Here is a 27,924-nt window from a genome sequence, read left to right as displayed (position 1 = left end):
GACATTTGATCTTGAAAATCCAAGTCCAGGCTGGGTGTGGTAGCTCAAGCCTATAATATTAGCTACTGAGGAGGTGAAGATTGGGGTATTGCTGTTCCAGGCTAGTCGAGGTAGAAAAGTTTGTGAGGATCCATCTCAACCAATGGCTGAGTGCAGTAGCATGCACCTGTTTTCTCAGTTATGGGGAAGCCCAATGGCCTGATGCAGGGGTGCATCTGGTCATCCCTAGCCACACAGGCAAGCACAGGTAGGAGGATCACCATCCAGGTTGGCCCAGGCAGAAAAAAAGATCCTACCTCCAAAACAACCGACACAAAGAGAGGCAAGAAAGCCAAGTGCCAGCGACTCCCACCTGTAAAATCCTAGCTACTCAGAAGGCTGAAATCTGAAAATCATGATTTGAACCCAACCCAGGCAGAAAACTCCATGAGAGTTTTATCTCTAATTAACTAGCAAAAAGCTGCAAGTAGAGCTGCAAGTGGCCTAAGTGGTAGAGCACTAGCCTTGAGCAAAAGAGCTAAGGGAAAGAATCCAGGCCTTGAATTCAAGCCCTAGTACTGGCACCAAAAAAGGGCCAGGAGCTGGAGTCATGGCTCAAGTGGCAGAATACCAAACAGGCCCGAGGTTCAATGCTTAGTACAAGAAAAACAAAAATTAGAAGAAAGAAACAAAAGCCTAAAGTCCCTAAAAAGAAAACAACAACAACAAAAAAAAAGAGCACAGCTTACTAGATGCATGCATTTGGTTATTCATTTTATTACAGGAAAACAGACTGGTGAGAAACCAAGTGTCCCTTGGAGAAGTAGGAGAACTTGGTTTTATTTACACCAGCAAGCCTGACCCTCAGGCGTACAATCCTTTTATCAGGTAGAACATGGATGTTCTGAGTTTTGGTTTATCCCAACAGTGACAGTTTGTCAAAAATGACTTGTAAGCTGGTTCTGGCAAGATTAAGCTGAGCTAGTTCTGAGGATGGCAGGGTTGAGCTAGTTCTGAGAGAGGCAGGTTTTCCCTCCAACATAGCCATGACAGTGAGAAGCAACAGATACAATCTCCTCATGCATGCCTCCCAGTGGGGACCAGAGGAGGGGGCCTCCCAAACTGCAGGTGTAGAGCAGACCCTGGCTGACCTCTAAGGGGTGTCTTAGATGAGGACAAATGTTCCTTTGACCTCTTCTAGGTTCTCCCCTAGAGTGGGAGTATCAAGCTCTCAGTGTCTCTGGGGCAGGCATTGGATACAGTGTGGTGGTGGGGCAGGGGGGCGGGGAGAACCTGCATCTCCATAAGTCTGCAGGTTTGGCCTAGCAAGCCACTAGCAACATCCCCGGAGACTGGAATTTTCCACAAGGGAAGACACACTGTTGTCCTTGATCTCCCTCCCCCCACCACAGGCTCAGCACCTCCCCACTCCCTCTTCCCTCCCGCCCCCCCTCCCTAATTGTGGAAATAGGTTGAGATCCAATCACTCCATCGCTGGCCCTTTGCTCCTTATCCCAAGGCAAAGCAGGTGGGCACAGGAGCCAGGATCAAGCTGGTTGAAAGCATATGGCATTTACCTGCTTAAGAACATGAAGAAGCCCCCAGACACTTTGGTCCTTTCCCCTCCCACCTCTCCTAACTCACCCCTGAGCCCCCAGATTGCAGCCGGAGTGCCAGGAGGAAGAGGATGGAGGGGGGCGGATGCGTTCGTTGTCATCCTGCATTTGCAGACGGATGGGCCGGCGCAGCCCCCAGGAGATGTTCAGCAGCCCCTCCACAATGAACTCATCTTCTTCCTGCCACAAACGAATCCACTCGATGAACCCAGAAAAGGCTGGGCCAAAGCCAGCACCACACACTGGTGGCTCACACCTGTCCTTGTAGTAACAGGGTGCAAATGACATTCACACATGCCCCAGCCCTGAGGCATCCTGGTCCCAGGCACCAGTGCCTCTATAATTCTAGATACGCAGGAGGTTGAGATCTGATGATCACGTTGGAAGCCAGTCTAGGAAGTTAAGTCCATGACACTCCTGTTGCTAATTAACCACCAGAACACTGGCAGTGGCGCTGCAGTTCAAAATGGTAGAGTCTTAGCTTTGAGCCAAAAAAGCTCAGGGACAATATCTAGGACCTAAGTTCAACCCCCATGACTGACATAATAATAATAATAATAATAATAATAATAATAAGTTCCCTGACACCCAGAAGTTGACCTCAAAAATCAATGCAAAAGCAGCTATGAAGAATTTAAGAGTATTGCTCAGTGGTAGTCCACTCACCCAGTATGAGCAGGGCTGTGGGTTTGATCCCCAGCACCACAAAACAAGATGACTGCTGTAAAATCCAAGCATGTATGTACAATTTGTCAACTCATTCTTGTAGTTTTTATACTACGTACTTAAAAAAAAAAAGTCAGAGGACAGCTGGGTATAGTGGCTCATACCCACAACTCTCCGTACTCTAGGGAAGTAGAGATCTGGAGGATTGTGATTTGAGGCCAGTCTGAGCAAAAAGTTCACCTGACTCTCATCTCAACCAATAAAAAATTGAGTGTGGGAACTGCCATCCCAGATACGTGGGAAGCATAAATGAGATGACTCCAATCCATGCCAGCCCTGAGCCATTGGGCTTTCAGACCCTATCTGAAAAATGAAACAATAAAACTAAAACAAAAGTACTGGAGTATGACTCAAATGGTAGAGACCTTGCCTAAAATGTACAAGACTCTCAGTTTTGCCAAAATAATAATAATAATAATAATCCAGAATACCTTATTAGCCATGCTAACTGAATCACGAATTGAATTTTTGTATTAACTACTTACCCCTCCCCTGCTCTGGAAAATAATGTGTCATTAGCTATACTGGATGAAGGGAATTCAAAGCAATATTTCCTCGAGTTTATTTGCAGAACACCACCTCCTCCAACAGACAAACTGTTGCCTTAAAAGGATGTCAAGTAGTTATGAGCTGGGAGAGGCTGCATTAATCAAATTTCTTAGCAGAACTTCCCAGCGCCTGTAAGGAGTTGATATGCTATATTATGACTCCAAGAGGAGCCTAAGTCCTGCAAGATCTGCAGATTTATACTCAAGGCTTGTTGACTAACAAGAAGTGAAATGTGAAGTTTTCCTCAGGACATTGCAACGCTCTAGTGTGGAGTTGTGGATGTCACTTATGACTTTGGATCCTTCCACTGTGGAGCCCTCTCAGGAGTGACTTCACAGGATCCACCCAGAAAAGCTTGCTTATGGACCACAGACTTGCTCATTCCCAGCTGTTAATGATTACAAGCTTTCAGGACAGTATCTGAAAAGGCCAGCTTTCTTTCCTCTTTCCTCCAGTCCTCTGAACCCATTTTTTTATGGGCAGGCATCAGAGCTGTGTGTCAGACTTGGCCATAGTCACCTTCTCAGGACACCCCCGCCCCCTCCCAAGTGAAATGGCATCTTCCCCAGGAGCAACCAATGTGGACCAAAGGCACAGCCCTGTGGGGGCACAGGGGGAAGGAGGCAGAAGAATGGAAGGGCGTTTGAGGGTCCTGGTGAGAAAGGCTTTGTGTAGCCACTGGCTATTTATACAGTCTTTCCCAGGCCAGGCCTAGCATCAGTATACATTGTGTGATTGCAGGGTAGACTTAACCCACAATAGGACTTGGCCTAAGTGGAGAGCCTATGTTTTGAGGAACACAGCGCAGCCCAGGCCATCCCCTCTACCATCTTCAAACAGTCTGCCTTTGCAGCTGAAATTCCACTATGGGCTAGCTCCTCCCGTGGGCTCAATTGCCACGGAGATTGATACCCTGAAAACGTGTTTGAGAGGGGGATTCCACAGGCCTTCTTATCTGTCGAGAACACTTGAGTATGAATTACTCCACCACTATCGATCTGATAGCCTAGCATTCCACAAACAGATATAGGATGAATAAGCTCAGTGTCAGGATTGGGTTAGGGAAAAGTCAGAGGGACAGCAGGGAGCATTTGGAGAAAAGCAGTCAAGGCCAGAGTTAGGAAGAAAGCTTCATGTTATCACAGGGTTTGTGTAAAGCAATGGCTACAGTGACAAGACTTGGGTCCAGATAAGTACAAAATGGAATCACTGCCCAACCAGAGGACAGCTACATGGGCACTGAGAGAGTCCCTTCACGGACAACTTCCCTTCCCCCTGGGCACACCCCCTGTGAGGCTCTGCTGCCGTTACACTCCCACAGCAAAGAACAGAAACCTCACCCATCCCAGAGCAAAACAGAGCCCACACCCAGGGACTCCCACCAGCATCTTAAGTGAGGCTACTTGCTGTAGGAAGGGACTCTGGGAACCGAAGACACAAAGACTGGGAGGCTCCTGCCCTTTGGGGGCAGCCTGATCATCCCGGGGTTAGGGGGTGGGGTGGGGGGGGCATGTCACAGCACCTCTCGGTGTCGAAGCTGCAGGTTCTGGCCTTCATAGTACAAGTTGTAGGTCTTCAGATGCAGGAGAAGTTCATTCCTGTCAGGAGGGAGTCAATATTCTCAGTGGAAGTCACATATGTCATGCAGTTCCCCATTTCTCACCTCCAGCTTGCCCTCAGGCCTCCTTTGGGGGTGTATCCACAAGGGTATGTGCACACACAAAGTTCCATGAAAACCACCCCATCACCATCTTCCCCCAAGATCAACATCAAGATTAAGCCCTGGCTGGGCACCATGGCCTGTAATCCTTGCTACTCAGGACACAGAGTTCTGAGGATCATAGTGCAGGACCAGCCTGAGCAGAAAAGCTGATGAGAGTCTTCTGTCTGTCAAAAAAACCAGAAGTGGAGCTGTGTCTCAATTTGGCAGAGGGCTAGCCTTGAATGGAAAAGGCTAAGGAACAGTGCCCAGGCCCTTAAGTTCAAGTCCCAGTACTGACATAAAGAAAAAGAAGAGTAAGCACCAATCCAGACTAATATGAGAAGCAGCTACAGAACACCAAGGCAGCCTTGTCTACAGACACAGGCTGAACCCAAACAAAATGAGCATGCCACGTCACAGATTCATACACCCTAACAGGCCCACACACAGGGTCTTTCCTGCCTCTCCATGGCCTTTCCTCCTCCATGCATGCTGAGTGTGAGGGCACAATCATTGCTCAGGCTTTCACAAGACTCAGATGCTTCCAGAACTCTCAAGAGGTCAACAAGGATGAGTCTGGATCATACCAAGTTGGGCTTCATGGACATGACAACTTACTGTGTGTCTTAAAAACTTAGAACATATCAATTAAAAAAACAAAACAGGCAGGGCACTGGTGGCTCATGCCTGCCATCCTATCTACTCAAAAGGCTGAAATATGAGGATCACAGCTCAAAGCCAGCTCAGTCAGGAAAGTCTGTGAGACTCTCATCTCTAATTAACTGTCAAAAAGCCAGAAGTCACACTGTGGCTCAAGTAGTAGATCAGTTGCTTTGAACAAAAACAAGCAAACAGATGGTGCCCAGGCCCCAAGTTCAAGCCCCAGGACTGGCACGGGGCGGGGGGGAGGGAGGGAGGGAGAGAGAGAGAGAGTGGCTGAAGACATAGCTAAATGGTAGAGTGCCTGTCTAGCAAGGCCTTGAGTTCAATCCTGAGTACTGGTTAGACACTGAAGAGAATATACTGTACAATGCCATTTATTAAAAACTTCGCAATGGGCACAAGGATTTAGAAAATGGGTCATCTAGGGAGAACTCAGTGGAAGGGAGGACTTGGGCCCTGGCACTGTTCTATTCTTTTTTTTTTTTTTTTTGGCCAGTCCTGGGCCTTGGACTCAGGGCCTGAGCACTGTCCCTGGCTTCTTCCCGCTCAAGGCTAGCACTCTGCCACTTGAGCCACAGCGCCGCTTCTGGCCGTTTTCTGTATATGTGGTGCTGGGGAATCGAACCTAGGGCCTCGTGTATCCGAGGCAGGCACTCTTGCCACTAGGCTATATCCCCAGCCCCCACTGTTCTATTCTTGATAGAAGGGCTTTCCATGTATCTAAAAGTGCATGCCACTAAACTCCTTGGGGGATAAGAGAGTCTGAAGATGCTGCCAACTGTGTGTGTTTGCCTTGTCCCAGGTAGGAGGTGACACAGTTCAGTCCTTCACCCAGCCATCCAATGGAGAGATTTTGAACTTCAGGAGAAGTCAAAAGATCCACTGGAATTTCCCAGAAATGCCTGACCAGCTAAACCTACATGAAAGAGTCACTGTACACAGCTGGAATGAATTAGTGAAGAATGTGACTGCAAATGACCTAAAACTGAAGATGAACATACTGCAGAAACCAGGATGTGAAAGTACCAGGTGGTAGAAGTCCCTGAGGAAGGAGGAACGGATGAGAATGTTCTAAATCTCAGCCTCCATCTGTATATACAGGTGTGTCTAAAACAATTTAGTCTCAGATAAACTAAACATGGAGGGTTTTTTTTGTTTTGTGCAGTTTTGTTGTTTGTTGTTTGTTTAAGATGGAGAGCAGCCAATATGTAAAATTCCTGTGCTGGAAATAAAAATATATTCTCAAACTTACAGAGGGAAAAGGTTGGTTGGGAGTTGAGGGGGGGTGTAGCTCACAGGTAGGGTGCTTGCCTAGCATCTGTGAAGCCCTAGCTCTCTAATATTGTGTGTGTGGGGGGGGTAATTTTGGCTCAATTCTGTCACATTAGCAGGAACAAAATTTCTGAGTTGAAGAGACATTAATGCACAAAAGGCAATGAATTTGTCCCTTCTATTCAGAGGGCATATATACCCAATATCAGCAAGAACCAGCCCCAGGACACATTACAGCAACCAAGATTCCCCTACACGTGCATGCACACGCGCACACGCGCACACGCGCGCACACACACACACACACAGAGTAAGCAGTGTCTTGATCCATTCAGGCTGCTGGGCAGTTGGGGGTGGAGGGGGGAGGGCAAAAAAATCCCTCCATAGACCGAAAAGTTTATAAAAAACCAGAATTCACTTTTCCACAGTTCTAGAGTCTGGAAAGTACAAGATCAAGGTGCTTCAGACTCAGTATCTGATGAGGGTCAATTCCTCACAGAGAGCAGCTTCTCCCTGCGTTCCTCAAACTGCTCCCTTGGGCCTCTTTCTTTTCTTTTCTCTTTTTCTTTCTTTTTTCTTTTCTCTTCTTTCTTTTTTTTTGGGCCAGTCCTGGGGCTTTAACTCAGAGCATGGGCACTGTCCCTAAGCTTCTTTTGCCCAAGGCTAGCACTCTACCACTTGAGCCCCAGTGCCACTTCTGGCCTTTTCTGTTTATATGGTACTGAGGAATCAAACCCAGGGCTTTGTGCATGCTAAACAAGCACTCTATCACTAAGCTACATTCCCAGCCCTCAGCACTCCCACTACCCTCACTGGTAAGGGCTCCATTCCCATGACCTCCAAGGCCCAACCTCATAAGATCATCACCTTGAGAGTTAGATTTCAGCATATAAAGATCGAGGAGACATGGCTATTCAGGTCATAGCAAGCAGTCATCAGCTACTTCCTCTTCCTGGAAAATTTTCAAGATTCACCTCTTTCAAGACCCTACAAGGTCCTGTTGTCCTGCTTTCACTTTGCTTCCCTCCCTGGCTAGGATTAGGGGCTTGTTTTTTATCTACAGCTGCAGCCTTGCTGTTGATCTGGCCCAAGTTCAGCTGCTTTGATCCTCTCCAATGCATGAAGGACACTCCTTTTCCAATGGTTCCCACTCCCTTATACAGTTCTACCATGAATCTAGCTGCTGCAGACACAAAACTACAGCAGAAAAAAAAAAACCAACAACAAATACAAAAACTTTTCTCCAAGCCAAGCACTGGTAGCTTATGCCTGTGGTCCTAGCTACTCAGAAGATTGAGATTTGAATATGGTGGTTCAAAGCCAACCTGAGCAGGAAGTTCCATGAGAATCTTATCTCCAATTAACCACTAAAAAGCTGACAGTGGAGCTGTGGCTCCAGTGGTAAAGCAGCACTAGTCTTGAGCAAAAATGTTAAGGGACAGCACCCCGGCCCTGAGTTCAAGCCCCAATACCACCCCCTACCTCCACTCCACCCCCCTCTCCCGCCACACACACACACATAAAAGTCTTACTTGGAAATGTACTTGTCTTGTCCACATGGGACTAGCGAAGTTTGGTGGCTGTAGTCCATCCTTTCTTTCTCTTTTCCTCAGCAGGAAAGGCCTGTAAACAAAAGAAGAAGACAGATCAGGCAGGTTGTATCTCTGGACACTTGGAAGGATTTGGACAACAGGAGGCAAAGGGAGAAAGAAGACTCAGCTACATGGCTCCCATTACTCAGGACCCACAGCTTGTGCTACCCAATATTGAGCCAGTGCTGGTGAGATGCCACACTCCCGGCTGTTGCCTCTGCTAGCTGCAAGCTTTCAGAAAAAAAAATCACTGCTAAGAAAAATGCCAACCCTTGGCCATTCCAAGAACAAATGCCTCACGGGCTGGGTATGTGGCTTAGTGGTAGAGTGCTTGCCTTGCATGCATGAAGCCCTGGGTTCAATTCTTCAGTACCTCATAAACAGAAAAAGCCAGAAGTGGCACTGTGGCTCAAGTGATAGAGAGCTAGCCTTGAGCAAAAAGAAGCTCAGGGACAGTGCCCATATCTTGAGTTCTAGCCCCAGGACTGCAAAATAAATAAATAAATAAAAGAACAAATGTCTCAGTTCCAGAGAATGCTGACACCCAAGTTGATCCCAAGGGCAATCTGTGAGCCTCTTTCCTAGGGGACCTCCACAGCACAAAACAGCAACTCAACTGACAAGAACAGCCAGACTCCACAAGGGATGGGGAACCACCCGGAACATCCACATTGAGCTGGGTGCAGTAAGCTACAACCTGCAATCTACTATCAGCATCAAAGTGGAACACTGTAGCCCAGCACCAATGGCTCACACCTGTAATCCTAGCTATTCAGTAGGTTGAGATCTGAGGATCCAGGTTCAAAGCCAGCCTGGGCAGGGAGTACATGAGATTCTTATCTCCAGTTAATTGGGAAAAAGACAGAATTGGAGGTGTGGATCAAGTGGTAAAAAGCTAAGGAAGCCTGAGTTCAAGCCCCAGTGCCACCACCAACAACAACAAAAAGTGGCTCAGGGCATAGTTCAAGTGGTAAAGAGCTTGCCTAGAAAACACAAGGCCCAATGTCTTTCCTTGGAACTGAAAAAGAGATAGATAATAAGCAGATAGATGATAGTAGATGATAGATAGATAGATAGATAGATAGATAGATAGATAGATAGATAGATAGATAGATGAAAACAGGAGATAGAAAATGAAACACAAGACAACAGATAGCCTTGAAATCATAACTATTTCATCCTTAATATTTTAATATCATACTAATCACATGTCTATCCATCCAGCCATTCTTTGTTGTAGCTACCAGTCCATACTGCTTTGGATGCATTTCAAACTAAATAGCAGACATAAGGTACTTTCCCTAAATACTTCGACATGGAGATCGTTGCAATGAGCTCAACATGTATTTCTGGAAACAGAAGGAACCTGCCCTCTCTGACACCTTGATTTTAGCCCCATGGGAACCACATTAGACCTCTAACCTGCAGAACTGTAAGACAATAAATCCATGTTGTTTTAAGCCCCTGAGTTTGGGTGATTTGTTATGACAACCACAGGAAACAATAAAGAGACCTCCTAAGGAAGGAAAGGCCAGGGGAGGGGGCAGAGGGCTGAGTTCCATTCAGAAAATTCATAGCCCACTCTCATACCTAAAAGTGGGACCCTAAGAACACAGAGGGTCTTTCTAAAGTTTCCACAAACAATGTATTATGATGGCAGCACGTAGGAAGAACTCCTCATCTGAACTTGGATGGGGGTCCTAGAAGCATTCTGGAAGAACTGACCTTCCAATTAAGAGATGAAGAGGCAATAGCAAAGGTGAGAGATAATGTGTCCAAGCACAAGAAACACACACCCCAACTGTGCAGGATGGGGGACTGTGTGCAAGCCTATGAAGTCAGGAGATGCAATGAGGTCACCAGGGAGAGAATAAAGAGGACTAAGCCAGGGCTCTGAAGAGCCCAGTTGGCTGAGGAAGAGGAGACCCTGTAGGAGGAGGGAAAACAAGAGGTACAGCATTGTTCTATTATCTCTGGAAGCTCTGAATGCTTGGAGGAAGCCATGGTCAATGGAGCCAGGAGCTGGTGGTGGGAGCCCAAGGAAGGGAAGCCCGGAGCCTGATTTAAACCACATGAAGTTCATGGGACCTCCGCCAGGCAATTCCACAGCCTGGTTTCAGCTGGGATCAGATGAATACTGATGAATATGCCTGGCCAATGACACCCTCCTCACCCTGAACACAAAAATCTGTCTTCATCCAGGAAAAGGGTTATTCTGGTCTGTGTTTTTTTTGGTTATGTCTCCTCTTTCTTTTACTCTTGGTTCTTCATTTGTAAACTTGTATTTCCTTTGTCTAGGCCTATCTAGCCCTCCACCCTTCCAAACATCCATCTATCCACTCCTAAGCTATCTTTCCAAGTCTCATGCCATTTTCACTTACATTCTTCAGCCCTTATTTTCCCAGAATCCTCCATCTAGCCTTCTAATTCACTGACTGAATTTCTTACAGGACTCTCTCTTTGTTCACTGCCTCTGTCATAACCTATAATTTAGTCATTTTTCTTTACATCTGAAAGCAATCTGCCCTGCTCTGAAGATAATACCCTTTTGATATCATATCCTCTTAAATCTACTGAGAATACCAATTAGAAAATGTAAGCCATCTCTACAGTTATTAAGTCTACTTGGTACTAGAGGAAAGAATAGACAGATCAATGAAACAATATAGCATGCAGAAATAGACCCAAATATATCTGGGAACATAGAAAGATAGTTTAACCACAAAACGTCACTAGAAAATGGACAGGCCTTTGGAAAGAGAAAGATGGGGAAGCAAAATCTCTCTACTCCTTCCAGCAAAAGAAATAATACATGCATCAAAAATTTAAATGTTGAGCTGGGTGCTGGTGACTCATGCCTGTAATCCTAGCTACTAAGGAGGCTAAGATCTGAGGATCACAGTTTGAAGTCAGCCCAAGAAGGAAAATCCATCAGATTCTTATCTCCAATTTACCACCAAAGCCAGAAGTTAAGCTAGCCTTGAGCAAAAAAGCTCAGGGACAGTGCCCAGGCCCTGAGTTTAAGTCCCAGGATCCACACAATAAAATGAATGAATGAGAAAGAACACCCTTTTGAAAAAAATGAACATGTTCACAGAAAAAAATTACTTATAATTCTTAATAAATCTGTGAAGATATTCTCTACTTCCATGAGTGTGTGTGTGGGGGGGGGGGGTCCTGGAACTTGAACTCAGGACCTGGGTGCTATCTCTGAGGTTTTGTGCTCAAGGCTATAGCTCTATCATTTAAGCCGCACTTTCACTTCCAACTTTTTGATGGTTAACGAGATAAGAGTCTCATGGACTTTCCTACCTGGGCTGGCTTCAAATCACAATCCTCAGATCTCAGCCTCCTGAGTAGCTAGTATTACAGGTGTGAGCCACTGATGTCCAGCTCATAATCATTTTTTACTTACTATATTGGTACAAAGTAAGTAGTCCTCCTGGGAGTTCAAGAGGTAAAGCACCAGCCTAGCAAGCTTAATGCCCTGAGTTCATATCTGAGTGCTGCCAAAGCAAGTGGTCTGATGGGCCCAAACATGGCAATTCTCTGCAGCAATATAACCTTCCAGCTAGTGGGTGATCTTATCAAGATCATAGCAATAAATCCAACCCACAAGTTCATGTTGCCCCATCATGCTATCTTGGCCTGACTTTTCCCCATACACCTTTATTCTTGCTTTTACATTTTCTTAGGAAAGGAGTATTAGGAGATTATATAAATACATCTGTTATGTTGTTAGACTGAAATGAGAAGTAAATGAATCTAGGACTCAACCCTTCTGTCTCAAAGACTTCTATATCTCTTCATGAACTTTCCAACCACTACCACAAATCTCTGACTATCCTCAGCCAGTTGGAGAGAGAAACAAATAAAAAGCTAAATTTACATACACTATAAGACAAACAGCAACAGTAGAAACAAAGGGCCGGAAATTTAGAGTTATATCCTAAACAGAGGATTGTTCCTCACACAAGGAAGGGTCAGAGGAAGATGCTTTATAGGGTTGGAATGTGGATTCAATTGGAGACTTCCTCTAAGGGTGGCTGCCAACATCTGTGGCCTTGAAGAGGGGGCCTCACTCAGCCAGCTGATAATAGCTCTTCTGCACTCCCTGTGATTATCTAGAACCGATGGAGCCCTTCTGTGCTCCAAAATGCTTGTAAGAATTGTTTACAAGCAACATGTCCCACAATAGGATGGGAAAGAACAGGAGGAGAGGGAACAACACACCAAGCAGCACTCAGGCGCTGGATGGGAACACCTTACATCTTATGTCCAGAAAGCAGAGAGCAAGGAAGGCAACAAGAAAGACAGCAGACTTTATGTAGATAAATCTTTTTGGTAGTACTGGAGATGGAATTCAGGGCCTTGTACTTTCTCAGTAAACGCTCTACAACTTGAACTACACTCCCATCCCTTTCTGTTCTCATTTTTCTCATAAAGTCTCACATATATGCCCAGGCTGCTGGCCTGGACTTTGATCCCCCTATTTACACATCCCATGCAACTAAGATGACAGGTTCATACCACTGCATCCAGCCATGGATTAAGATGGGTCTGGTGTTTTGTGGCCACACCGGCCTCTCTCAAACCTCAATTCTCCCAATCTCTGCCTCCTGAGGAGTTAGGGTTACAGGCATCAAGCCACAGATAAGTGATTAATATAAAGCTGATTTTTTTGAGAGTCTAAACACTTAAATCTACTGAATTTCCTCTTGTGAACAGGGTTGTTTATTGCTTCAGGAATTCTGAACCAATACATGCTTTTAGGAAAAATCACTTTAGGAAATAAAGTGTATATTGAATTGTAGTGTATATTCACCAAAAAAAGTCTGTTAACACACACACACACACACACACACACACACACACACACACACACACCCCTTGGGAGATGTGAATACTGCTGGACTTCACTAGATGGGATATTAGCCTCCCAGGTCCTAGTCACCCAGTCCTTCACTGGGGCCCCAAATGAGTCAGTTTTCCCTTCTCACAACCAGTTTCATGCTTTGTTCTGGATTTGCCTTAATGATGTCACCCAGAATGCCAATGGGACCTAGCTTGTCCTGTGTAGAAACCCATAATGACTTCTTTGTGTGTGTGTGTGTGTGTGCCTGGCCTGGGACTTGAGTTCAGGGCCTGGGCACTGTCCGTAAGCATTTTTGCTCAAGGCTAGCACCCTACCACTTGAGTCTGAGCTCTATTTCCTCCTTTTTTAGGTGGTTAACTGGAGATAAGGATCTGACAGGGCTGGGTATGTGGCTTAGTGGTAGAGTGCTTGCCTAGAAGGCATGAGGCCCAGGGTTCGATTCCTGAGCACCACATATATAGTAAACAGCCAGAAGTGGCACTGTGGCTCAAGTGGCAGAGTGCTAGCCTTGAGCAAAAAGAAGCCAGGGACAGTGCTCAGGCCCTGAGTCCAAGGCCCAGAACTGGTAAAAAAAAAAAAAAAAAAAAAAAAAAGAACCTGGCTGGCTTTGAACCTCAATCCCCAGATCTTAGCCTCCTGATTCAAAGACAAGTTAGGGTCAGGATCTTCCCAAAAACTCAAGGGAATGTTCTTGCAAAGACACATTAACTGTACACATCCCATTCACAGAGAGCCACCTAAGCCTGTATTTCATGTTTGTGGGCGTCCTCCTCCTTCTCCTCAGACCCAACCAAGCTCACATGTTTCCTAAACACTCATCCAAACTTACTGTTTTCTCTGATCGGTCCCTGCTATCCCTGGCTGGGCCTGTTTGTGGGTGCTCATGCTCAGCTGGCCCTTCCTCAGGCACTTACCTGGTACCTGAGCCTGGAGCTTCCTCCCTGAGCCTCACAAATCCCAGCGTGCCGTGACAGGGCTGGCTTAGAACAGTGATCCTTAGATCTCAGTTTCCTGAGTAGTTAGGATTACAAGTGTGAGCCACCAGCCCCTGTCACTCTTGAAGTGTCTTTAGGAGAAACCTGGGAGTGAGGAAAGCAGGGCCAAGCAGCATTGGAGCTAAGAGTGGCACAGTCCCACTGGAGGTCAGCCACAGCCTGCCAAGAGGGCCCTGAGTTGTAGAGCGTGGCACAGGGCTGTTCAGCCGTGAGGCATTGTAACTGTGCCAGTCGGTCACGGTTAGAGAGTGGTTCCCGGGAGGAGGTGACCTCACAGGCATTCCCTGTGAGAGCTAGTCTCAGGGTACAGAGGTAACTAAGAAGTGAGATGTGGATGCCAATTCACAGCCCACAGCCCACAAAGGGAACCTGTTGTGTACTAGCAGCATCCACCCCAGCAGCCCCACGCTGGAATTGATGCATGCCCCACCCATGTCCATTCGGGACCCACCTGGCAGTGGGCAGAGCTAGGCCATGGAGTTGGCAAGCTCTGGGCAGGTCAAAGTTCTGTTACCATTGTTCTAAGGGGCCTCAGGTGTTTCCAGCCTTCCACTGGAGGCTCTCCCCCTCTCCTCCCCCCCCCCCCCCCCCCCCCGCCACAACCCTCAGAAATTCATAGGCTCAACTTCCTGTGAGGAAAGCAAATACCAAGTCTCAATCCTAGGAGGTGGGGAAAGCCCTGGAGATCTTCCACAGGCAGCAGAATCCCTTTGCGCTTAGCCACTTGGTTCCTCCAAATGCCGATGCCCTCGCCCCGTGTAGTCAAAGAGCCTGACACCAGATAGACACTATAGTTTAAGTATCTCTCATCTTATTTGCTGAGAAGCCCCAGAGGAGAGGAGACAAAAGCAGAACAGAAAGCCCCAGCACGTGGTAGGAAAGTCCAACGTGAGGCAGATGGAGAGCCCCCTTTAGTGGCTGCTTTCCTTTGTGTTAGTCATGTGGAGCTTAAACGCAGGGCCTGGGCACTGTCCCTGAGCTCTTTTGTTCAAGGCTAGTGCTCCACCACTTTCAGCCAGAATGCCATTTCCAGTTTTCTAGTGGTTAATTGGAGATAAGAATCTCATGAATTTTCCTGCCCAGGCTGGCTTTGAACTGTGATCCTCAGATCTCAGTCTCCTGAGTAGCTAGGGATATAAGCATGAGCTAGTAGCAACTGGCCATGCTTTTGTTTCTTGCTTCTTAAACTTTTCCTGGTTGTGTAACAGAAGCGAGGCTCACCGCACCCCCACCCCACCCCACTTCCACCTCAGCTCCCATTGACCTGTGGGAGAAGCACAATAATTAATGTACAGAACCAGGTCAGCCCCATTCTCTGAGAATACACACCTATGAGAAGGGACAGATGGCCTTAGGGCAGGGATGGCTTTCACAGGGAATTCTCAGGGTGGCCAGGCCCTTGGAAAGGCCCAGTTTAAACCAAGAATGGGGGTTGGGAGAAGGAAGCAGCTGGCCTTAAAACATGTGACTTTTCCCTTCCATAACAGGGGGCAGAGAAGTGGGTGGGGAGAGAGTTTGTTTCTAAAATCCTCACGTCCAGGCTGTAGCCAGACCATGTCCCTTTCCAGATAATGCCAGGTACAGCCAGTGCTGAGAAGCGCCATGAAGTCTGAGGGAAACATCTAGACACTACCAGGCAACACTATCAAATGTATTTCAGTGCAGCCATTTAAGAAAGGAAAGAATAGAGTCATCTAAAAGCCAACAAAGTTGGCTCTTCAGCATCCACTGCTATTATTAATATTTCCAAGGAGAAAGGAGACAGTGTGGACCAGTAGATGCAGGTAGAATGGGTGCAAAGAGCCCCTTTTGCAAACCAAGGTACCAAGTCACAAATGTCAGGAAGTCAGCTGGGGCTCTAGACTTGAAACACAGGAAATATGTGCTGGAAACCCACAGCTTCCCCTTTTGGGGCCAGTCCCTAATGCTTCTCTGAGCCTGACCCCTACCCCCCCTTTTCTGGAAACAATCTGGATCTCCTAGGTTGGAAGACAAAGTTAGATGACCTAGTGGTTCATACCACAGTGTTAAGGACTGAGTTGGTCAGGTGTCCTAAGGGATTTGTTTTGTAACAGAGTAGTGCTAGAGGAGACAGGGCCCAGTTGGCTATACTTCTTTCAGCCTCCTCAGATCAGGGCAGGAAGTGCCCCTGGCAAACAGGAAACCCCAGCCGCATTGCAACACAAGGAGGGAGACTTGAGCAGTGGGCTGGGGGCCTGCCAAGATCGAGAGAGATAGCAAGAGATTCCACCTAGTGGTTTATCAACTTGAGTCTGCCCCAGGCATGGTACCCAATACTCTGTGTCTGTCGAGAGAAGGCCCCTTCCTGGCCAGGCTGTGTCTTCTCCCAGATATGCTCACCAGGAGCCTTCCTGGAATAATCTCTTCCATCCCCTTGTCAGGCCCCCAGGACCCCCTCTCACTCCTCCTCCCCATACCCCTACTCCTGCTGGAGGGAGTGCCACAGGGAGCCCAGAGGTCAAGTACACCAAAGCTTCAGATTATGAACAAAAGCTCTTACCCCCACCCAAACAGAATTTTCAGCATTGTTGGAGAAGAGGTTGGCTGGCCTTGCCCCAGAAGCAAGAGCACGAAGGAAACCCATGGAAAAGGGCTCATCCCAGAACTACAGATAGTTTCAGAGATTCCCAAAATGTAGTTTCCCCATAACTAGGGAACCGAATGATTAGAGAGCCTTTGATAATGTGCTAATGATGAAACATTAGCTGTGCATGTGACCAACCAGACAGCACCCACACAGGACAGTTTACCAGCTTACTGTGAGTTCTCAGAGACCTGCTCTAAACCAATTAACCCCATTAAAAAAGAAATATAAGGGTCTGGGAATATGGCTTAGCAGTAGAGTGCTTGCCTTGCATGGATGAAGCCCTGGGTTCAATTCCTCGGCACCATATAAAGAGGAAAAACTGGAAGTGTCACTGAGGCTCAAGTGGTAGAGTGCTAGCCTTGAGCAAAAGGAAGCTAGGGACAGTGCTCAGGCCCAGAGTCCAAGTCCCTGATGGGCAAAAAAGAAAAAGATAGCTCACAAAGCAGAATTCTCATATACTACAGCTTCTCTTGGGGGCAACAGGGAGGTAGCTGTCATGTAAAATTAGCGATCCAGCAGTCTAGAGGAGTAGGCCTCCAGGTACAATGGGTTTCAGAATCCCTTGAAGAGCTGGCTGTGCAAAATCCAGACGCCTTGCCCTTGGCTCTGATTCAGTGACAGGTGGAGTCAGGAATTGAGGCCTTACAAACTCTGGAGATGCTGGCTCTGCCATTCACAGGCCCCTTGTGTGTCATCTTCACCCTTCCAGGAACCCTAGGAAAGGCTTGCTTTTCATCATTTTACTGATGAGGAAACAGCCCCAGAGGGTAGGTTACTTGTACCAGGTCACCCTGCTGGCATGCAGCTCAGTGCTCCTTCTACAGTGCCCAGCTGAGAGTTGGCTCTAGCTGCAGTTACCAGTCAAATGGCCTAGAGTCCTAGGGCAGGATGGTAAGGGATGGATGACATGATTGGCTCGGTAGACAGACCATAGAAGAGGCAGACCCTGCCTACTCATGGGTCTGGACACTGTAGTTACAGAGCTAGGCCCTTAGTCACATAGCCCTCTCCCCATCACAGGCCCCATAAAGCATCTTCACCCCCAGAAAAAGCCTCAGCTCTGGAAAAGGCCAGGCACAGGTCTTGCTCATCTACCCTACTTCTACAGGTCCTATTTCCTATTCCACGCCAGTTGGCAGAGGTGTTGGGCAGGTGAGTGAGTGGGACCGGAGCCACCATAGGTCATCTCAACCGAATGGGTGCTAGATGAAAGTCCCTCAGGCATCCAAAGGCTTTTGAACTTTTGGAGGGGTGTTTCAAAGGAAATTTAAAGGCCCTTTCCCACTGATGTATGTTTTGGTGAGGCCACTTGTGGACTAAGATTCAGCCATGAGGGAAGTTCTGTGTAACTGGTTTGGTCCCAGAGGAGAATGGACCATGGGAAGAGACTACACTGACCCAGTAAAATAAAACCAAGGAAGAACTTCCTGACCTGAATTTCTTAAAATCAAAGATGATTTTATTAGGGCAATTTTAACATCTTAACTGGAAAAGGCAAATTCACCTTCCTTTCAGTCAAGTCACTAGAGACTAAAGTGAAGACCTGGCACCAGTGTTTGACGCCTGCAATCCTAGCCGTTCAGGAGGCTGAGATCTGAAGATAGTAGTTTGCAGCCAGCCAGGGCAGAAAAATCCCTGTAAGACTCTTATCTTCAATTAACCATCAGAAAACTGGAAGTAGCACTATGACTCAAAGTGGTAGAGCACTACTCTTGAGCAAAATTGCTCAGGGACAGCACCCAGTCCCTGAGTTTAAGCCCTGCAACTGACAAAAAATAAAATAAAAATAAGTGGCGCCCTGGTTCCCAGGAAAGTCAAGCCACAACCCCACGCCTAAGGTCCACATCCCTCAAGCTCCTACTTGCTCAACTGTGAGCTGTGTCTCCCAGCTCTGCAGACATGCTGATTGATCCCAGCAGGTGAGAGGAGGGCTGCCTCCTGTTCCCCCCCCCCCCCGCCTCCCCCCACCACCCCGCCGTTTCCTCTAAGCACAACTTTCTGTGAGGGCCCCTGTGTCCTGTTTACTGAGTGGTTGCCAAGTCGCAGACCACTCTGACACTCACCTCTGACCTCACATCCCTTTCCTGAGGGGAACCCCAGCACTTCTTCCTTTTTTGGTGCTATTGGCTGAGACTGAGCTTTGTGTACAGAGATCTTGGGATTTCGTCTAGTTGTTACCTGGGGTCAGGTTTGGAAATGAAAAGCAAGAATGACTGGCCTTGTCGAGTGCCAGTAGCTTACCCTGTAATCCTCAGCTACTCAGCTGGAGCAGGGAAGTCTATGAGACTCATCTCCAGCTAACCATGAAAAAGCAGGAAGTGGAAGTGTGGCTCAAGTGGTACAGCACTAGCCTTGAAGAGGAAAGGCTAAGGGGAAGTTCCCCACTCCCTGAGTTCAAGTCCCAGTACTTGCACACATACGTCACACACACACACACACACACACACACACACACACACACACACACACACACACGGCTGGCCTCTTCCATTCCCCAAAATGGGTACCTTTCTTGGGAAATGTGGGAGAAGGGTCTGGCATACTGTGCCCTGCCACTAACAGGTAGTTTTCCCTTCCTTCTTTTAACATTATTGACATATCCAATGATGTATGTGTTACATAGCTGATCTCAGCTGTGTCCTAGTACTAGAAACACCCAATACACTGGGTGTTTGTAGAACATTCCCAGCAGGCCAAAGGGAAGTCTTCTACAACATCATAGCTGATTAACCCTACAGGAAAAAATTAAAAATATATGCAAAACAGACCTTCAGCCAAGCACTGGTGGCTCACACCTGTAATCCTAGCTACTCAGGAGGCTGAGGTCTGAGGATCTCGGTTCAAAGCCAGCCCAGGTAGGACAGTCTGTGATACTCTTATCTCTAATTAAACCAGAAAACCGGAAGTGGCACTTTGGCTTAAAGTGGTAGAGCACTACTGTTGAGCAAAACGGCTCAGGGACTGTGTCCAGGCCCCAAGTTCAATCCCCATGACTGAAGGACGGGAGGGAGAGAGGGAGGGAAGAAGGGAGGGAAGGAAAGTAGGAAGAAAGAACTTTTCCTACAAGGTCCTCAAAGGATGTTTGTTGAGAATCTTCTTTATGCTTCCCTAACTGCCTGAAGTCAAAAGGGCAGCCTCCTACTGGACAGATGAAAAGAGGGAGCCAGGCTAGAGAATCCCAACTTCCAGAGAGGCCTCCCAGCCCCTGCACCCTGGGATCAGCAGGCTGGAGGGCTGGCAGGTCCAACCTGAGCTCACTTAAAGAACATAAAGACTTGGTTAGAGAACAAGGCCAGAGAAAAGCTGCTTGACTCCTGTGACCCTTGAATAAAGCAACGAGACCTGGTTTCCTAGTTGTGAGTCCCATGGCTTCCTGACCTCCTTTAACCTCAGACATGACCTGAAATGCACATATATTTTACTGAATCCCATTCCACTACTCCAGAGCCCCAATTACCCCCTCCTACTCACAGTAGAGCAAATCCTCACCCCAAACATCTCATCTAACATGGAGCTTTGGAAAGAAGGTGTTGATTATCTGAAACTACTCATCTACTACTGCTCATCTCCCTAGTGAACCCTCAGGACTCTAACTAAAAGTGCCCCTTGGTACCACACACTGTGCTATATATAACGAAGGGTTCCAACAGCCATACCCAGGGCTTCCATGATGGCTTCTTAGCAGGTCTAGTTTAGCCATGGGGGCTTAGGACACTCAAAAGATTCTTTTTTTTTTCTTGTTTGTTTGTTTTTTTTCAAAAGATTCTTGAAGGTGCCTGGCTCATGCCCGTAATCCTCACTACTCAGGAGGCTGAGATATGAGGATTGCAGTGTGAAGACAGCCTAGGAAAATCCATGAGACTCTTGCCAGAAATGGAGTGTGGCTCAAGTAATAGAGCCTTGAATGTAAAAGCTCAAAAAGGGACAGTGCTGAAGCCTAAGTTCAAGCCCCAGTACTAACACGAAAAGAATATATATGTATGTGTGTATGTATGTGTATGTATAATATATATATGTGTGTGTGTGTGTGTGTGTGTGTGTCTTGAAACAAAAAGTGAGACTCAGCAGGGAGAAGAGATGTGAAGAAATACTAGAAAGGGTGAATTTGTTCAGAGTGCATGATATTCATGGGTGGAAATTAAATCCCTGTGTGTAACTAACATAGTCTAATATAAAAAGTGTTTAAACTGGTCTCAACAACTCCACTTCTATGAGGCTGAACGCTCATTCACTGAGGGCAGGTAGTGTGTCAAGGTTACCATGTGACACCCTCCCAAACACACCAGCCACCTAGACAACCTTGGGATAAGATTGTTTAGCAACGGGACTCTAGAGCCAGAGGTCCAGCTGCCAGCATCCAGCAAGCCATAGCTGTGCCCAGCTCCCAGGACAGCAGGGCTTCCCTCCTCAGCCCTGCTAGGCTGAAATAGAGGTGAAACACGGACACATGCCCTAGGGCAGGAGTTCGGCCAGGAACCCATGGCCCTGCCAGAGATGGTACCACAGAGGCAATTCTATAACTCTATCCCAGGAATTTCATTTCTATTGCACATTGAAAAGATTAATATCCATAAAAGGACAAATACCCTATGATTCCATTTCTAAGGGGTACCAAGAGCAGGAAAATTCATTAAGACAGTAGGTAGGACTGAGGTTACTAGGGGTTAGAGGAAGGAAAGGATGAGGGGTACAGAGTTTCTATTTGGGATGATAGGAGAGTTCTAGAAATGGCAATATTGGCATTCATAAGCACAAGATTGTGAATGCAATTAGTGCCACTGAATTATACATTTAAAATAATTAAAAGGGCCAGGTGCTGGTTGCTTATGCCTATCATCCTATCCACTTAGGAGGCTGAGATCAGAGGATTGTCGTATGAAGCCAGCCTGGGCAGGAAAGCCAATGAAGCTCTTATTTCTACTTAATCACTGGAGAGCCAGAAGTGGAGGTGTGGCTCACATAGTACAGCACCAGCCTTGAGCAGAAAAAGCTAAGGGGTAGCACCCAGGCTTTGAGTTCAAACCCCAGAATTGGTGCACGCGTGTGCACATGTGTGTGTGCACACACAGAGTTTACAAGGGTAAATTTTATTTATTTTTTAAAAATTATTTATTTATTTATTTATTACTAGACTCAGGGCCTGAGCACTGTCTCTGGCTTCTTTTTGCTCAAGGCTAGCACTCTGCCACTTGAGCCACAGTGCCTCTTCTGGTCTTTTCTATATATGTGGTGCTGAGGAATCGAACCCAGAGCTTCATGTATATGAGGCAAGCACTCTTGCCACTAGGCCATATTTCCAGCCCCCACAAGGATAAATTTTATGATATACATTTTACCATAATAAAACATAAAATGCACTACCTATGAAAACAAGCAGATCGAAATCAAGATCTCCCCATCCAATTCCAGCATCCAATCCATCACCATTATTAATATTTTGTCATTCATCCTTCTAAACACAAATCCCAAAGATGATTGATTTTTACAAAATAGCACACTGTTATTGCCTGCTTCTTAGAAATACACTGTATTTCTTTATGTTTATCAATAGATAACATGGCTTTTTTGAAGACATATGGTATTGTAATATACAGATAAACCATAATTAACTCATTTATAATAGTATTTAGCTTTAGTTTTTAATGTTGCTGCTGATTGTTATAAATAATAGTGCAAGGGACCTCTGGGTGCACTTGTCCAATTATATCCTTAGTGGAATTGCTGAGTCAGGAACTCCCTGGGGGTGGGGGAAGGGTGTCCATAGAGCAGTAAGAGAGAAACAACTCCAGGATGTTGAATTCTGCCTTATTATATGTCTTTATACTATAATATTAAATAATACACTATTATAATCCTTTCTTGGATTCCATTTGGATTTCTATGATGTTGCACGGTATTTCAGAAAGTTAGAGACTGTCTTTTCCATGAGAAACCAAAATCTTCCTAACCCTCTCTCAGGGTCTCTGGGGAGGGGGAGGGGGGGCAGTGGCACCTTGCCCCTGCCATGAAGAGAACCTGGTATACAGGGGTGGGTTAACATCTATTGAATTCTTTTGCCCATTGCCAAGTGCTGGGTGACTGATGGTCCACATCACAAATAGGGGCACGTGAAAGAATCCCATTCCTGGGGGCACAGAAAGAAAAGGCAATGGGCTCTTTTTAGGGGCTAGAATGGATGTATGGGACCATCTAAGCCCTTACCTCAGCAATGAGGAAACTTAGGTCCAGAAAAGTCTCAGCATAACTATCTCAATAATCACTATATGAACCCCAGAACTATCTCAGTCAGAGATTCAGGGCAGAGCTTAAATGTACCTCAGATTTTGTATACCTAGTACAATTCTTAGCCTCCCTTTCTTTGTGTATTCAATTGGAAATTGATGTCACTGAGGTCACATTCCAGTTCAGTCACAGTCAGCTGCATACTGGAACTGACTCCCACTGCCTCTCAAGAGCTCCTGCTTAACAACTCTTGACAACTCAGAGTTTAGTGATACCATGTTGGTAGCTTGAAATCAACCATGATGGAAATATTCATACCACCGAAATTGGCAAATACCATGCAGTTCTCCAAGCCACCCCTCTGAGAGTTAGTCAGTAGCTAAACCTTTACCAATGGACCACTGAATACAACCTGGGTATGAACATTCCTGGCAGATGACCTAACTTTTCTCACTTAACCTAGGGGCAGCCTATTTCACCAAAGCACTGTAATGCTTCATGTAGGATTCTACACTCCTACATCCTCAAATCCATCATTACCCCCCTTCTGGATTAACCAGTGAGCCAGCAAGTGTTTTCCCAAATGCTTGAGTGCCAGGCCCCACACTTAACTATAGAAGATAGTTCATTTGATCTTTATAGGACCACTGGGAGAAAGTTGTTATAACTTCCCGCTTTTAACTACAGAATAAAGCCTGTCTTAGGTTGGCTTCTCCCAGAAGTAGACACTGTGATAAAGATTCAAGAGCAACTGCAGGTGGAACAAGGAAATGAGACAGGAAAGAAAGGTAGTCTGGGATGGGAGGGAGTGACTACAGTGAGCAAGAAGCCAGTCCTGCTAAGAACTTCACAGACAGCAGAAAGCATGTCCTCACGTAATCCCAGCAGAAATGAGGGAGTTGGGGCCAAGGGAACACAAGCAGGATGAGGATGGTACCTACTACCCCATATTCTACAGCTAGGAAATGATAGAATACAAGGCAAACTCTTTCCATTACAAATAAAGAGTGAGGAAAAGCCTTTCAAAGTCACTTTGTCTGGCTCACTGGAATTAACTGCTTGCTCTTCCCCATCTCTTTCTTTGAGAAATTTTCCCTCTCTGGTTTGGCCACAGCTGCCTCAGGCAGGAATTCTGTAGCCACAAGCTATTATCCTTATAGCTCACCAACCTGTGATTAAGGCTCCACGTTTGCCCTCCCTGGATAATCAACAATGACCCAAGGACAGCCAGGTTGCCCTGTTTACTGCATTGCTTGCCCAGCCCCTCTTAAGGAACCCACAAGCAGGACAAATAAATGAAACCAGCAATCATGGGCCTGTGAATGCTTACCACACCTAAAAGAGGTGTTTAAATGGGACAGCATATCATTGGGGTTAAAAAAATATTGTGAAGAGGGGCAAGAGGGAAGGGACATGGCAGGAGAGACTTCTACCTGCACCCCAGCTTTATTAAATCCAGCATACCAGTTCTCAGCATCTCTACTTAAAGACATCTTGCAAGCCAGGTGCTGGTAGCTCACACCTGTAATCCTTAACTACTCAGGAGGCTGAGATCTGAGGATCACAGTTCAAAGCCACACTGGGCAGAAAAGTCTGTGAGACTCATATGACTCATTGACCATCTAAAAGCTGAAAATGGAACTGTGGCTCCTAGTGGCAGAGCACCGACCTTGAGTAAAGAAAGCTCAGGGACAGCGCCCAGGCCCTGAGTTCAAGCCCCATGACCGACAAAAAACAAAAAACCTTCTGTTCCAAGCACTCTACTGAGATCTGCCCAGTTTTTGATTGAGAGCAGAGGAATCTCAGCCAGTTCCTGGATCAGTTCTTTGGATCCCCAATCCATCTCCTAGGCTCTCCTTAGGACTCTGGCAATTTCTACACCCCCATTTCCCAGGCAGTGAGGATACTTCCTGCCAATATAACCCGAAGAGAACTGAAGCAGTTACCAGGCCCTTCTGTGTTTGATCCTCTTTCCAAAACCCAACAGTCCAGCCCTTTGAGGTAGCAGAGGTGCCAAGATGCATGGCCCTGGGCGCCACTCCAAACAGCTCCCCCAGTCATTCCCAGGCAGCGCACACACACAACACACACAAGAAGCCTGGCTCTGCAACACCATTTAGTAGACCAAGAAGTCCAAGAGGAACTGGGGTTAGTGAGATGTCCCAGGTGGGTAGGACAAGGATGCTAGTTGAGAGACCAAAAGCAAGGGGTAGGGTCAACAAGGGGCAGGGTACCATTCCCCACTGGCTCATAAAATAACACATTTTTTTGGTTGGTTGTGGGGCTTGAACTCAGGGCCTAGGCACTTCCCCTGAGCCCCTTTGTGCTCAAGGCTAGCACTTTACCACCTGATCCACAGCACCACTTCTGGTTATTGTGTGGCTAATTGGAGTTAAGAGTCTTATGGGGACTTTTCTGCCCAGGCTGGCTTGATCCTCAGATCTCAGCCTCCTGAGTAGCTAGGGTTACAGGTGTGAGCCACTGGCATCTGGCTCAATAACACAATTTTGAAAGAAGGCCTGAACTTCCCAAAAGCAAGGCTCCCAGGAGAATTGTGGGGTCCCATGGGCACAGAGAGACTACCCTCAGGAATGCTGGGATTTCAGCAGCATACAGGAAGGTAATGAAGTCCTTGGATAATCAAGACTACAGTCTTTTATCCTGTGCCATCCTAACATTCTTCCTCTGCTCCCCCATTTGCTAAAGGAGGAGCGAGTCTACCCTGCTAGGTTCCCTAACAGGGGGAACCCCAAACTCTACCAACCCATACCCCCTAGGTACCCAGAAAGGTTACATACTGTGTCTCCATCTTCTCTCAGAGCAAAAACTATCTCTCTTTCCAAAGCCATCCAGCCCTGATTGCTGGTGCCTTACACTTGTAATCCTAGCCACTCAGGTGACTGAGATCTGAGGCTCCAAGGTTTGAAGCCAGCTGGGTAGAAAAGTTCATGATATTCTTATCTCTAACCAGCAATAAATAAATAAATAGGCAGGAGTGGAGTTGGGGCTCACGTGGTAGAGCACTAGCCATGAGCGAAACCAAGTGAGAACAGGAGGCTGTGAGTTCAAGCTACAGTATTGGCACAAAAACAAACAACAGCAGCAACAGCAAAAACAGACTCTCCAAGTTCAGCAAGCTCAGCCATGGTTTGACACCTCCTCTGCCTCCCTTCTCAAACCCAGTATATCTCAGCTACAGGAGGTCTCTTTCACCCTCAGCCCATGTGTAGTAAAAGTTTCCCTTCATCAGTGTGAACTGAACAGTTAGATAGGTCAACCCCAGATGGCTTCTCCACATGCTCCTGGAGGAAGGCCCCTGGCTTAGACTCCGGGCTATAGTTTTTTAATTCTTTCCTCCCATTGTACCGAGACCAATTGTGGCAGGAACCGAGTGGGGTCCGCGACAAATAGTTATTTGCCAGCGCATTCCTTCACACACTATTCATCAAAAGGAAGGTACTTACTATGTCCCAGTCCTCTGCTTCCCCGGAGAGTGCGATCTAGACCCCTGGATAGCAGACACCTGGGGATAAAGTGTACAAAACGTTGAGAGGCCTGGCGCTCAGCTTGTCACTGAGGCGCAGGGGTGTTGTGCACCGTCCGAAATCCACGTAGCACCCCTGAAGTGAAACAGAACCCCAGTATCTGTGCCAGACCACAGCCACGCTGCTGACTCCATTCGAGCCAAGAGCAAACTAAGCCCTTGAAATGCAGAAGTGGCCCCCGCAGCGCAAGGCACCTGCTTCCCTCGCTCGGGGCGCCAGAGAACTCAAAGCGAGGTCCCCAGCGACCTCGGGCAGCGGCTCCGGAGGCCAACCAAGAGACCGCAACGGGGCAGGGCCCGAGGACCACGGGGCCCGGGCCCACCCAGCTAGGGGACAGTCCATGCACAAGGAGGAAGGGGGGTAGAGTGGGGTCGCACCCTCCCCAGGGCTATCCTGGCCTGCGATCCCCGCACCTGCTGCTCGGCCTCACTTCGGTAGGGAGTCCTGGAGACCCTAGATCTAGGGTGGGGACACCCCCACCCCGAGGCCAAGAGAAGGCAGGACCCCCAGGGGGTCAGAAGCGGAGGATCAGCTCCTAGCCACAACTTTCTTGGGCCAGGAGGCCGGCGGATTGCGGGTCCGCGCCAACGCGGCCCTTGTGCAATCGGGATACAAGGAACCCCCTGTGGCCGAGGAGAGGATGGGGCACCGGTGGCAGGGGAAGACTGACGGTTTGAGCTGGGCCTGAGAGGGGCCATCGTGGGAAAACTTTAGGAGAGAGGGTGGGGACCGCCCCGCGCCCCGCACCTTGCGCCCCAGCACCGGGCGCCAGTGCCTGGCTCCAGGAGCCCCGCGCCCCGCGCCTTGCCTGCGTCCGAGGCCAGCTGCATCCCGCGTGCACCACAAGGACTGTGTAGTTTCAAAGTGGGGGTGCCGCTGCGGGGGTTCATGGGGGGGCTCTGCTCCAGCGGCGCCTGGGCCAGCTCTCCGCAGTTGGGGTTCAATCCCGCCAGGCTGGATCCCGGCAAGCGGCAGCGTGATGCGGGGGGGGGGGGGGGGGGGTCGGGCGCCCCGCCCTCCTGGCTCCCCTCCGCCCCTCTTCGCCCTCCTTCCCGCCCCTCTGCCTTTATCAGCCCTACCGAGTCTGGCCGTCCTCTCTCCTCCTCTTTCTCTCGCTCTCCATCTCACACCCACCCGCCCCGCCCTCTCCCTGGCCTTTCTTCCTCCCCTCCCTCTCCTCTCCCCTCCCCTCCACGGGGCGGAGCTTCTCCCCTCCCTCCTAGACAAAGCTGTGTCTGCGCGCGTCCCCGGTCCCCGCCAGCGAAACCCAGCATCCGCCGGCCAGCGTCCCTTCCCGGCCCGGGGCAGGGGATGCGGAGTGGCCAGGAGTGTGGGGCCCGGAGGATGAGCTGGCTCCCCTCACCCCAGAGCCGCTACCCTCTCTCCAAACTGGGATGGAGACTTGGCGCAAGCCCTTGGCTCCCCTGGCTCGGTGACAGCCACTCCCAGGGAGCAGTCCCGAAGCTCCGCAGGCCCCACGCGAGCGCCCCGAATTGTGCAGGGTTTTGTGTGATTTGTGTTGTTTTGTAACATCCAGGCTCCTTCCTTCAGTGGGTTTGAGCTGGGTAGGGGCTAAGCC

The 27,924-nt window shown here is 47.9% G+C and overlaps 1 protein-coding gene across 4 annotated transcripts in view; it reads right to left on the bottom strand.

Moving 5' to 3' along the window:
- Positions 1-27,443, bottom strand: part of Rassf2 (Ras association domain family member 2) — a 41,650-nt gene extending 14,207 nt beyond the window's left edge. Inside the window, exons 1-5 of one of the 4 annotated variants that reach the window (XM_048348845.1) lie at positions 27,425-27,443; positions 26,265-26,323; positions 8,040-8,130; positions 4,393-4,468; positions 1,624-1,775 (exon numbers count right to left, since the gene is read on the bottom strand). In XM_048348845.1, coding sequence (XP_048204802.1) covers positions 1,624-1,775; positions 4,393-4,468; positions 8,040-8,098 — 287 coding nt within the window. In that variant the 5' untranslated portion in view covers positions 8,099-8,130; positions 26,265-26,323; positions 27,425-27,443. Of the gene's footprint in view, positions 1-1,623; positions 1,776-4,392; positions 4,469-8,039; positions 8,131-18,641; positions 18,757-23,969; positions 24,327-26,264; positions 26,324-27,092; positions 27,353-27,424 lie in introns of those variants that run through there. The other 3 variants (XM_048348844.1, XM_048348846.1, XM_048348847.1) reach the window with 3 other exon arrangements.
- Positions 27,444-27,924: the final 481 nt, after the last annotated feature.

This window comes from Perognathus longimembris, chromosome 6 (assembly GCF_023159225.1).
Source record: "Perognathus longimembris pacificus isolate PPM17 chromosome 6, ASM2315922v1, whole genome shotgun sequence".
Lineage (NCBI taxonomy): Eukaryota > Metazoa > Chordata > Mammalia > Rodentia > Heteromyidae > Perognathus > Perognathus longimembris.
Note: the sequence above shows the minus strand (reverse complement) of the source record. Positions and strands in the feature narration are given on the sequence as shown.